General features: G+C 33.9%; 1 protein-coding gene across 3 annotated transcripts in view; it reads left to right on the top strand.

The window, feature by feature from the left end:
• PTPRC (protein tyrosine phosphatase receptor type C) overlaps positions 1-11,159 on the top strand; it is a 113,463-nt gene extending 102,304 nt beyond the window's left edge. For all 3 annotated transcript variants that reach the window (XM_054690293.1, XM_054690291.1, XM_054690292.1), the window contains 7 exons: positions 2,301-2,391; positions 3,308-3,441; positions 4,308-4,442; positions 6,313-6,435; positions 6,649-6,827; positions 8,261-8,396; positions 9,851-11,159. In XM_054690293.1, coding sequence (XP_054546268.1) covers positions 2,301-2,391; positions 3,308-3,441; positions 4,308-4,442; positions 6,313-6,435; positions 6,649-6,827; positions 8,261-8,396; positions 9,851-10,120 — 1,068 coding nt within the window. In that variant the 3' untranslated portion in view covers positions 10,121-11,159. The remainder of the gene's footprint in view (positions 1-2,300; positions 2,392-3,307; positions 3,442-4,307; positions 4,443-6,312; positions 6,436-6,648; positions 6,828-8,260; positions 8,397-9,850) is intronic.
• The last annotated feature ends 2,027 nt before the right edge of the window (positions 11,160-13,186 follow it).

The following is a 13,186-nucleotide window of genomic DNA, read 5'->3' as shown; positions in this document are numbered from 1 at the left end:
GCAATTACTCTTAAAAACTAACCTAGGATGCAGTTCACTATGATTTCAAAGAATTGGTATTGCTGTCTCCAATTGTTCAGTTCTCAGAAAAAAAAGTTTGGAAACTTTTCTCTTTTATCCATGATTTCCAGTTTATGAAAGCTTTCTGTAAACTACCAATATAGTCAATTCAAGGAGTTTCACAACAAGACTTAGAATGTGCTTTTAATCAGATGCAGAATGAATAATGTTTTGGAACAAAGTGGGTATGAGACTGGATGTGGAGGTAGATCACTAAGTAACACAATTCACCAGAAGACCTATATTATAATGGAAGAACTAGCAGGCACAGAGAGCAATCTTAAACAGAGGGATACTTTATTGCTCTTTTAGCTGATAAATTCAATACACTTACATTCAATACAATACATTCCATACACTTACCCTAATTAATCACATATACACATACGTTGTTTGGAAAGACTTATAATAAACTTACTTTAAACATTCATGTGTATAGTCACTAAAAGAAAGTAAATTCTTTCACTGGACAAATATGATGGAATATCTACTCTGTGCTAAGTACAAGTCTAGGCACAGGAAAATGGTTAGTTGGTAGATTTGCTGTTGAGAGTTTGAAATAGTTCTTGTTTAATTGCCTTTTCTTAAGAAAATATGAAGCAAGATCATCAGTTGATTTTTAGGGGCACAAGAGTGAGTAGAACAAAGAAATTATGCCTGAGGAAAGGGAAAGTTATTAAATAGTTAAAACATAGTAGGCAAGCAATCTTCCTAGGCAAAGGAAGTAAGCTTGCCAGAAATTGTTGTTGGATCATTTGAAATGTATCATCATGGATTTAATAAGAGTTAGTTGATTGTATTTTCTACAGAATCATTGAGTTTGCAAGGAATAGAGGTTGTAAATGCTGACAGTTGAGTTAAACTCATCTAGAATTTTTTTAAATGACTATTTAAAAGTTGGGGAGCAAATGAGCTGAGGGTACTTTCAAATGAATGACGTAGTGGTGGGCGATAAAAAGGGAATTGATCATAGAAGGACATGACCTCAGAAAGTAAGTAAGTAGTAAAGACAATATGTTGGAGGCTTTGATAGAAGTGTAAAAAACTAAATTCAAGGTTCTAGATAATCCAGTGGTGGATGAGACTGGAATGACAATGTCAGCCTCATCTCCTACTGGACTAGAGATTATAGATCCTTGAAGGTTTTTTGTACTGTATTAAAAAGAGGTTAGAAAAGGAAAAAAATTAAAGAGTTTCGATGTATTCAAACAAGGATGTCAAGATGTTAAAGAGCCTCAGAGGAACTTGCTGGTTTGGTTTTAAAAGGATTAGAGCTGGTGAGAGGGCAGATAGGGCCCAGTTAAGAAACTGATGCTTTCAAATGAGACATAAAAGTGGACTGAAGTCCACCATGCTGTGGAGGAGTACAATGCTTTGGTGGTGAGTGTGATGTGGTAATATACATCAGAAGGGATTTATAACTCCAAAAAATACAGTGTTGTAACTAATATTATCTCAATAATAAATGATACAATAAAAAAGCATATAAAATCATCAAACAAAATTAAAAAAAGAAATTATATATCCAAAAAAGTGGAATTAAGGAGAGAAAAGGACAGCATGTTTTCCAATATCATTTTATGTTATTAGGTTGTAATGTTGATGAGAAAAAAAAACAGTCCCAGGCCTGTTATCTGAGGAACTGATTTGTTATAAGGCTTTGGCTTAAAGTCACAATTTTCAAGAACCTCTCAGCAATGTTAAGTAAGGAATGATTGTAAAAGGATTTGAAGCTTCCCCAGTAGAAATGGTAGAGATTGTGGACTAGCTGCTATGAGTGAGGGAGAAAGCAGTTTGGAAGGCATAAATAAATGATGTATCCACAACTGGAAGCATGTGCTAAGACTTCATTAAATGTTGTGTCTGGAGAGCTTATTTCTGATAATTGAAATAATGTGCCATTACTATTTGCAATCTTAATTAATAACCAACATCTGTATAGCACCTTCATCATAAATAAGAACAACCATACTATCCCTCTTCCTCTTCAGTCAGAAGTATTTTCTTTTATATAATTGTGTATTTCTAGTTTAACCTCCCAAGTCAAATATATAACTACTTCAGCAATTAAAAGGAAAAATTCAGAGGCACACTTACAATTTGTGACCTACAGAAAATGTGTGCAGATTTCACAAAACTTGAAATGCTTTTCTTTAGGGAGTATTTATAATACCAAAAATATCAATAAAATAAGCCAATATTTACATTTTAAAAGGACTTACTAGTTTCCTTTCTTTCAGAGACTTCCTACATATAAGAGCTGGAGGACACAACACGTTGGAAATCATGAAGAAAATAAAAGTAAAAACAGGAATTCTCATGTCATTCCATGTATGTAGTTTATTTTATTTTACTTTTTGTCTCAGTTAAAGTTAAGCTTTCTTTTGGATTTGTTTAAAGTGACACACACACACACACACACACACACACACACGGATGATCTTGTAGCGAGCTTTCAACAATTGGATGACTATAGAGAATAGTTAACAGGTTACTTCAATTTTAGAAGCAGCAAATACTTTGAACCCTAGGTATTCACAATGGACTTTGGTGGGTAGGAAAACAAAAAACTTCTGAAGCTTGGAAATTATGATCAAGTTCTCTTCAACAGTTCTCTTTCATCTTTAGGGTATTTCCATTACTTTTGGTTGTTGACAAATAGCAGAAATCACATCCTTTTGTTCTCTTACCTCTCCCTTCTATCTGGAGGTTGAGGTAGGTGAAAGTACTCTATAAATTGTCAATCATCAAATTTAACACATCAAAATATGCTGTGTTCAAGCCTTGTATTTTGCTACTTAGGTATATTAATGGTACCATATTGGGTACAACTGGAATTTTGTCCAGTTGCATACACTAAATTATTCACAGGGAAAATATAATGTAGATTAATAAACTGGACAATGAAATAATTCAGATAATTACACTGTCAATCTAGTTAACCTCTGAAGAAGTCCTTAAGAATATAGTTTAAAATATGCAATGGATGGTGATGTAGATAATTAGATCATTTGATCAGGTTATTATAAATTAAAGAAGTTTGACAAATTTTTCCTGGAATCCTTTTGGGATCTTTTTTTCATAATCTTTTAATAAAAGCTGAATTTTAGGTAGAATGACATTCACATTCACGTAGGTCAATAAATTCATGTAATACAATCTGTCCCTTAAAATTACTTTTTAATTTCCACATGACTATCAAGCAGATATTTTTATAGTAAGAATTACTACTGTTTGTTTTACACAGATGACTTTAACAGAGTGCCACTTAGACATGAACTGGAAATAAGCCAAGAGAGTGAGCATGATTCAGATGAGTCTTCTGATGACGACAGTGACTCAGAGGAAATTAGCAAATATATCAATGCATCCTTTATAATGGTAGGTACTTCAATTTCCAAAGCCCAAAATGTAATTCTTTAAAAAGTATAGCTATGTTATTATGGCCATTTTATGAGAGGTTTTATAAAAGAATAATGAGCTTGATTACGATGGCATATTGATGACATGAGACTTTTAAGACTATATTTTAACTTATTAAAGGAAAAATATTGAAACCTAATGAGTTGATATACAATAACTTTTAATTATAATTTATGACAAATATGACTATAATTATATTAATTTAAAATAATAAAAAATAATAAATATAACTTTTTGAAAATGTTTATATTTACTCACACATCCAAATTGTTGAGTAAATCCAAGTTTGCCTATTCATATAGCTAAATATTTTTCATTCATATTATCTAAATTATTAGTCTACATAACTTTTTTTTTAGTAAATTGAGATTTGAACAAGGTAGCTATAGTATTTCGGTAAATACTTTTTACATATTTACTATTAGACTTACTTTTCAAGTTTTCCACAAATATACATTCATAGAATACTAGTATAATTATAAGCCATCATAAGAATGCTTAGACATGCTGAAGACAACTTAAAATGTGCATGCAATTTATTTTTATTATTGCATTAACCATTTTAGAGAAAAAAGATATTTGTAGACAAGAAAGCTAATTACTTTTGCAAAGTAATATATTTTCAATGTGATTTTACTAAGAATTATCATTAATAAGTATTTTGCATAAATATAACATTGGACCTTGAACTAAAAAATCTTAATATTTTTTGTAATAGTACTGATAGCAAACTAAGTAACTGTATTTTCAAATGGTGATTTTACAGATCCACTGATTTCTCATCAGTTAGCAGTAGTTACAGAGTCCCACCTTTTTTTCTTTAGAGTTACTGGAAACCTGAAATGATGATTGCTGCTCAGGGACCTCTGAAAGAAACCATTGGTGACTTTTGGCAGATGATATTCCAAAGAAAAGTAAAAGTTATTGTTATGTTAACAGAGCTGAAGAATGGAGACCAGGTTTGTACTTTCAAGAATCTTTTTTTAAAGTCTGTCATAAAACATGGTTTTACTTTCTTGGATTTTTATGGCTGGCTTCCTATGTCCAAGTCTCTTGACCCTTCTGTCACAGTACACCATTTGTTCTTGCTGATCCCGTTCCATTCAAGTATTGCCGCCATCAACTGTCTGGCTTCTGACAGTTTCTCATATTTGACTCTCCCAACACTGCTTGCTGCTGTCATCCCTTGTGAAAACCAAGGGATAACAAACATCTGAAGATAACAAACATCTGAAAAGGTGTGAATTTACACCTCTGACTCATATGCAGTGTTCTCAACCAATGTTACTTCAAAAATAAGTAAATAAATATTTTTTCAGGATAAAAAGCATATTCCTTTGTCTGATATTAAGCCCCTCAGTAATCAGAGTCTCATCTATCTTTTCATTTTCCTCATGCAGTAATGTTTTTCCATATTTTCTACTCTGGATACCTAGGTTTACTAACTGAATCTTTTTTTTTTTTTAAGATTTTATTTATTTATTTATTTATTTATTTATTTATTTATTTATTTATTTAGTTAGTTATTTATACAAGCAATGGGTACAGTCAGAAGTGTGGGAGGGTGAAAGGATTCACCAGAGCCAGAGCAGGGAGCAGAGCAGGGAGCAGAGCAGGCAGAAGGACTGAAGTACACTGCTGAGGGGAGCAGCGGGCGGCAGGAGAGGTCTGCGCGCCATGTGGGACCCTCCTCCAGTGGCCGGGGAGCAGCCGGGGATCGAACCAGCGCTGCAGAGGCTGCGGGCAGCTTTGCAACCCAGCGCTCAACCGCTGCGCCACCGGGGAGGCCCTACTAACTGAATCTTAACACACCATTTGCGTTGTCAGCTCTGAGTCTTAATTTACTGACATTCCATTTATCTAAACATGCTCTCTCTCCCTTTGTAAACCTACTTTATCTCATAAACATAATTTGAAATAAAAATACCTGTGACATATATTTGACCCTTTCCTTAATATCTTGAGTTATCAAAATTTCTCTGGCAGTAGGCCATACTTAGCTTTAGTATTGAACATATGGTCGAATTTGACATATGTTAAAACTCATTTAATGATGTCCTCATAAACAAGCAATTATATTTTGTGCCTTTTCTTTCTCTTTCCCCTCATTTTTATACATAGAAATTGTCTTCTATTAATATATTGATGGATTTTTTTTCTTTAAAAATAAATCCAGATTCCCAGCATGAAAGTCCAGTAATATTTTTATTCACTTAAATTGTGAAAGCTAGGAAATGAACCAGAAGGACCAGCAGGAATGTTGTCAGCAATTATGGGATAGTAGTTGATGGAGAACTATTTACAAAGGGAAGAAAATGTCTGTAATGCATTTGTTCTTGAACCTACCCCTTTACTTAGATTTTGAGTCAACTTATATAGAGCTACTAGTGGTCCTGTTCACCAAGATTCAGTCTCCTTCAAAGACCTCTTGTGGAACAGAAAGACACGAGGTATTGAAGGGGTCCTGATAGGCTGCAATTCCATCTATAGATTGTTAAGAGGTAAGCATAGGAGTACGGAATGTAAGACCTGCACAGGGAGGACAGAGCTGCTCCTGTTGTGTCCTAACTTCCTTGGTTATACCTGCATCCCCTGCATTTGCACGGGGAAATACCACATATTTGTTGAATGGATGTTGAACATACTAGGATAGATTTTAGCATTTTATGGACAGGTTTCAGTTATAGAATGTAATAATTTTAATTTAAATGGAAAAAAGGAAATAAGAAGAAAAGAAAGAGGAGACAGACAGGAGAGAGGGGTGGACTCTGAATGTTTTAAGAAACAAACTACCTTGGAAGTTGGTGATCTATGTTCTTTCTTATCTAGGAAGTCTGTGCTCAATACTGGGGAGAAGGAAAGCAAACATATGAAGATGTAGAAGTTGAAATGAAAAACACAAATAAATCTCCAGCTTACACACTCCGTGTATTTGAACTAAGGCATTCCAAGGTATGTACACAATTTCTGGAGTATTTATCTTCAATACAATTTATCAAGTAAAAAATATGAATTATTCAATAAGGGCAAAACAACTACATCATGCCTTCGGAATAAAGCTTTAATATGATGATATGAATGTACTTGTGAAGAAAACATGACTATTAAATTATAAAATGGGCTGAACTTCAATGGAGTTAATGCTTCCTCCATTTCTGGTTTTAGAGGAAAGACTGTCGAACTATACACCAGTACCAATTTCATAACTGGAGTGCGGAAGAGCTTCCTGCAGAACCCAAAGAATTAATATCTATGATTCAGGTTCTCAAACAAGAACTTCCCAAGAAGAATTCCACCGAAGGAACTAAGTATCACAAGAATGTGCCTCTTCTCATTCATTGCAGGTAGGTAGGGTTTGATAAAATGTTCTCTAAAAATCATAGTAATACTTGACATCTTGGTTCACACTTACTGTTAAATTCTATTTATCCTGTTATATGAAACACATCTGCAGTGAAAGTCCCTTATGAAGTCCCTCTTAATTATTCTCACAAGCATAACTATTATAGAAATATCATATAAATTATTACATTATAGTGGAAGAATTTTAGGTTGTGTATTCCTTAATATTAGTTCTATGTCATCTTTGATTCCGTGGTGCCTAACATTGAACCTAGAATGTTATATGTCCTGAGTGAATTAATGAATGATAGTAAGTATGCATGAACAGATAAAGTGACAGGTATTATAATTGCTTACACTATATTGGTCCACTCTATTAGGTATTAAAAGAATACAGGGGACTGAATGCTTGGCCTTTAATAAACCTATCTTCAGTTACATATTAACTAAAATCTCAATGCTTAGCAACTTGTATATGAAACCCATTATTTGATTTCTAAACTGACTCAAAGAACAAAGATTTTAATAATATACACAATAATACTTGATTTTTTATTAATTTCTATTATTAAAATCCTTAAGTTTCATCTGATAGATAATTCATATTCAACTTAAATAAGAGATTTTGAAAGGAGGGTGTTAATATAAGTGTTTGCACTTAAAAATTAAAGTAAACGAGAAATGAAAATGATGAAGTAAATGTAAATCTAGCAAAGTGCTTTAAGAATTTTTGATTAAGCCTTATTATTATTGTTGTTGCTATAATCGCATACACAGAATCAAGTCCTTACAGATATCATACTTTTAAGTATTAATTGGGGTTTTCAATAGTGAAAAACATGTAGGGAAAAAAAGCTGAAGAAGGAAAGCTTAGGTTTTAAGACTATATTTCTTAGGATTTGGTTGGCTACTTACTATAATTTCTTTAGATAATCCTGTTAATAACACATTTTTAAGTTGAATATTACACATGTAGCATATCTCTCACAGTTTGCAAATCACTTGGTTGCCTTCTTTTTAATGAATAATTCCTTAAGGTATTTTTTTCTGTTGATGCAGAAATACAATAATTTACAAAGACAAAGGGAAAGACAGAAGAGAAAAGTAGTATAATTAGTAGTCTAGTAACTTATAAAATATCAGGTCCAGTATATGTTTTCATCAATTTTTGGCCATGACTTCATCTATCCTAAATCGTGATGTCCTCATCTATCAAATTGGCACTATGATATTTGTTTTAGCAACTTCAGATGTAAATTTTTAAATGGACTATAATCTTCAAAGTATTAAACAGAAGAAAGTATATTTTTAAAGCTCAAAATAATTACAGTAAACATTAAGTGAAGGCTATATTCTATGTCTCTTTCAATCTTTATTCTACTACAATATCACTTCCTCCAGAAAATGTAGAATTATCTTTTTAAATCACTTTTAGGGATGGATCTCAGCAAACGGGAATATTTTGTGCTTTGTTAAATCTCTTGGAAAGTGCAGAAACAGAAGAGGTGGTTGATGTGTTTCAAGTAGTAAAATCTCTACGCAAAGCAAGGCCAGGAATTGTTCCCACATTTGTAAGTACAGCTCATTATTGCTTTGAATATATTTTGTATTTTTACTTGGACAATCTCTCCTCATCTCCCCTTTCTTCCCATCCTCCTTTCCTTCATTTCTGTTAATTTTTCTATTCATTTTTATCTTCCACTTTACTTGATAATTCACATTGTATTATTATCAATCCAAATAGGAGACCTATTCAGAGTTTGCCAATAGAAGAGTTCTGTTCATCATTTAAGGCTTAGCCATTTTGGACCAAACTGCCACTGATGTGTCCACTGAAGAAGAAGATTCATCCGGGGGCCTCCTGGTGGCGCAGGGGTTAAAGTCTCAGTACTGTCAAACTACTGCCAGCCACTGTGGCATGAATTAGGTCCCCAGCCAGGGAGCTAACCCACATGTCTTACCTGCTGCTCCCCTCAGCAGTGTATTTCAGTAGATCTGCCTTTTCTGCTCCCCACTCTGTCTTTGGTGAATCCTCTCACCACCACCCCACACCTCTGGTCTATACCCCAGTTCTTGTTTGCATAAAAATGAAATAAATCTTTAAAAAAGGAGGTTCATTCAGGCATATTCATATAATGCTCCAGAGGTCTAAGAGGAGAACATCAGTATACAAGATCTCTAGAGACACAGGCTTAGAACTGGCAAGATGCATGTTCCTCTGCATTTTATCACCTAACAAGTCACCTGGCCATTCCAGATGCAAAGCATGGGGAAATAGACTCCACCTCTTGTTGAAAGTTTCTGCAAAGTCACATTGCAGTCATGAACAGAGAACAAAAGTGTAATTTTTTTTTTTTGTAGTCAGTGTAACATGTATTCTCTGTAAGTGGTAGCAACCATAAATGAAAGTCTGCATTTAGTAAGTAGTGCCAATATAAACTTAACTACTCACTCAAATATATGCAACTTTTATTTGTATATGACACTGAGCTTGTATATATTGATTTTGTATGTATTTTATATATTGATTTTGAAAATGTATTGAGCACTTACCATGTGCTCCTGTCACTAAGAGACTTGATGTTTAGTGGAAGAAACAGGCAAATATTTATTAAATAATGTAGTAGGTAAAATGACAAAGAAATTGTAGAACATAAATGAGAATACTTATTTGAACCTATGGGGTTCAGGCAACTCTTGCCTTGATACTTAGATAATGTGTGGGCATAAACCATGAGGATAAGCACAGAAGGTGGTGGCATTATAGGAGCAGGCATGGGAATGAGAAAGCACATGTCCTGAAAGAGGAATGAGCACTAATTGAGTTTTGATATAAGGTAAATATTGAAGAGTACAGAGTACTTGCAGACAGAATTTAGAACTGTAAGCCATTTAGAATGTTCTCTTTATTAACATGAGTTTCTTCAGGAGTTCCACAAATAAATGATTAATTCCTGTTAATTTTCATCTGATATAAAAATAATTACTAAAATTTCTCTAATGTCTTGCTTCTTTTCTTTACCAGGAACAGTATCAATTCCTATATGACATCATTGCTACCATCTATCCTGCCCAGAATGGACAAGTAAAGAAAAACAACCAAGAAGATAAAATTGAATTTGATAATGAAGTGGACAAAGCAAATCAGGATGCAAATTGTGTTAGTCCCATTGGTGCCCTAGATAAAGCCCAAGAAGGAAACAAGGAAGAAGTTTCCAAATCCACTAGTGGCACTGAGGAGCCAGAACAATCTGCCAATGGTCCAGCAAATCCAGCTTTAACACAAAGTACATAGAAAAAGACAAAATTGGGTCAACTCAAAAACTCACCTAGCCAGTATTTTTATTTTTTTAGAAGTAAGTGGGTAAAATAGATATATAGTAGATTAATGAAATGCACTGGACCAGTATCCGTGAAAAGTTTCAGTTTACCAGTGAAAACAAATATTTAAGATGGTTTTGCGAAAACATTTTGTACAGTCTTGTGTTATTGTTTTTTTTTTAATTTTATCTGTCACTAAAGGACTCTAGTCTTTTGCATTAGTGTGTGTTTGTGTGTGTGCATGAGTGTGTGACAGGTAGAAAGAATAAGAGGAAGGCTGAATTCAAGTGAATCTAAATGCTCTTGAAAAACTTTGCCTTTTTTGTCTTTTGGAAAAAAGTACATTTTATACTGGAAGTATTAATTTAGATTAAAAGACCTATTTTTAAATCCTGAATTATATATAGGATCTGTGAAAGAATACCTGTATATTTCTAGATTGACCTCAAGATGTCCTCCTTGTTCTACTCATGTTTACTATCTTATTTCTAGAAATAGATATGTAAGTAGTGTGTGTGCATATAGTTACCAAATGTAGGCCAGCTAAATCAAACTATTGAAAAACTTTATTCCAAATGTTAGCATATAGTCCGATATTTTTTCAAGCTTATTTAACCTAATTTAAATTTTCAAGCAAGGCTATCTTGTTATCTTCACATAGTCTCTACAATTTTGCAATATGGATATTCTGTGCCTAGTATGTGAAATTCATTGCTTGGTACTTTTAACCAAAAATTGTATGTTTCTGACAACTGAACATCTTTAAACAAATCCAACATATATTAAATCCATAGGATAAAAATAGAATCATTCAAATGTATTTGTGCTAAGTATTAACACATGAAATCTAATGTAGCTATTTTTATGGAGTGCAACATTGATATGAGAAATATCCTATTGCATATGTGTTTTTCCATGTTAAAGTTCATCCTTGACTTTCACTGAAGTGTATTTACTTTGAATTTCTCAAATGCTTAGACTGCTTTTACCAGGAGTTAATAATCATAATAAAATTTGCTCATTATCTTTTTTGTACATATTTTAAGTGTTACATGTTCATATAGACATTAAAATATAGACTTGCATTTGACATTTGTAGAACAATTTTACAGGTCACATTTGAAAAAAAAATCCACAGTAAAAAGTTGTTTATGGTAGGGCCTCTCTGGTGGCACAGGCAGTTGTGCACCAGCTGTGAAGCTGTCCCCAGCCTCTGCAGTGTGGGTTTGATCCCGGCCAGCCGGAGAGAAACACACATGGCGCAGCAGACCTCTCCTGTCTCTCCCATTGCCCCCCTCAGTGGTGTGTTTCAGTCAGTCTGCCTGTTCTATTCCCTGCTCTGTCTCTGGTGAGTACTCTCACCCCCCACACATCTGGCCTGTACCCAGTTCTTGTATAAATAAATAAATCTTTTTAAAAAAAGTGTTTATGATATAGAAAAATTTCAAGGAATATTGCATTTTTCAAATAGTAATAAACAAAACTCCTTTTGGAGAATTCTCCATCACCTTATTATATGAGTCACACACTACCTTTAGGTTGGTTTGATTTTCTGTTTTTTTTTTTTTTTTTAAGATTTATTTATTTATGCATATAAGAACTGGGGTACAGGCCAGAGGTGTGGGAAGTGAGAGAATTCACCAGAGACTGAGTGGGAAACAGAACAGACAGACTGACTGAAATACACTGCTGAGGGGTCACCAGGCAAGACAGAAGAGGTCTGCTCCACCATGTGGTCCACCTCCCTGGCCAGGTATCAAACTCGTGGTGCAGAGGCTGAGGATAGATTCACAGTGCTATGTTTAACCCCTTGCGCCACGAGGGAGGAAGACCCTGGTTTGATTTTCTATTACTTCCCTCTCCTGACTGACTTTAAATGTCTTAACAAAACATCATCCATTGTTTTCGAGTCAATTGACATTTACTCTGTGTTCATTCTTCTAATTCTTTTATTAATATACATACAAAATTAGCAATTAACCCTTACATCATCAGATAGTGCTTTGTCACTGACATATGAAAAGAAGTGCATTTTATAATGAAGCAATAGTTTCTAATTAATCTTAAATTACCCACTATCTTGCTACTTATTAATAAGAAAAGAGGGACGGGGAAATAATTTACTACTAAGGTTTTGCTTCAGAAACCTTCACAGGTTCCATCTGCAAATGACATCTTCCAAATGTGGATGGTGAGTTTTAAATATGTATTTTCAGCTTGAATGTATCCTTTCAAGATGCAAAATAAGGACAAAATAATTGACAGAAAGCAAATAAGCTATTTTTCTCTTAAAGGTTATTTTATTTTGGGTACCAGCATTCATTTGGAATAAATGATACTTAGTATTTTTAAATTCAGTTCCCAAGGCATTAATTTTTCATTCAATAACAAATATGTGCAAATAGACACACATATTTTAATATTTTCCCACAATGGTAAAATTGTGTGAAGTGATTAACTGAATGTCTTTGCAATCTTAAGCTTCTGTTCAGAACTCTAAAGCTTATATCCATTTTCATATCCATTTTTGCTCTTTTTCTCCTGATACATTGGATGTGAAGCTTATTATTTCTTACATTCCTCAACTAAGAATGATCTTAATTTTTTTTAAGATTTATTTATTTATGCATATAAGAACTGGGATACAGGCAGGAGGTGTTGGGGTGAGAGGATTCACCAGAGACAGAGTAGGAAGCAGAACAGGCAGATCGACTGAAATACACTGCTGAGGGGAGCAGCGGTCGAGACGGGAGAGGTCTGCTGCACCATGGGGGTAGCTCCCTGGCGGGGATCGAACTCATGCTGCAGAGGCTGCAGATAGCTTTATAGGTTGCATCTTAACCTCTTGCGCCACCAGGGAGGCCCTTAATTCTTAATAGACACCAGAGATTTGTTATAAAATGTCCTCACAACATTATATGAGGTCTAAATAAATGGGTGATAATTGCCCTGGCTATTTGGAATATGTTTCTTGAAATGAAAACTTTCAAATGCACATCAAAGGGAAGAGTATCTGTTACAACTAGTGAAGGCTGTTTCA

This window comes from Talpa occidentalis, unplaced genomic scaffold (assembly GCF_014898055.3).
Source record: "Talpa occidentalis isolate TD23 unplaced genomic scaffold, MPIMG_talOcc4v2.1 talOcc4.8, whole genome shotgun sequence".
NCBI lineage: Eukaryota > Metazoa > Chordata > Mammalia > Eulipotyphla > Talpidae > Talpa > Talpa occidentalis.
The sequence above is the reverse complement of the archived record's forward strand: the minus strand, read 5'-3'. Positions and strand labels throughout refer to the sequence as shown.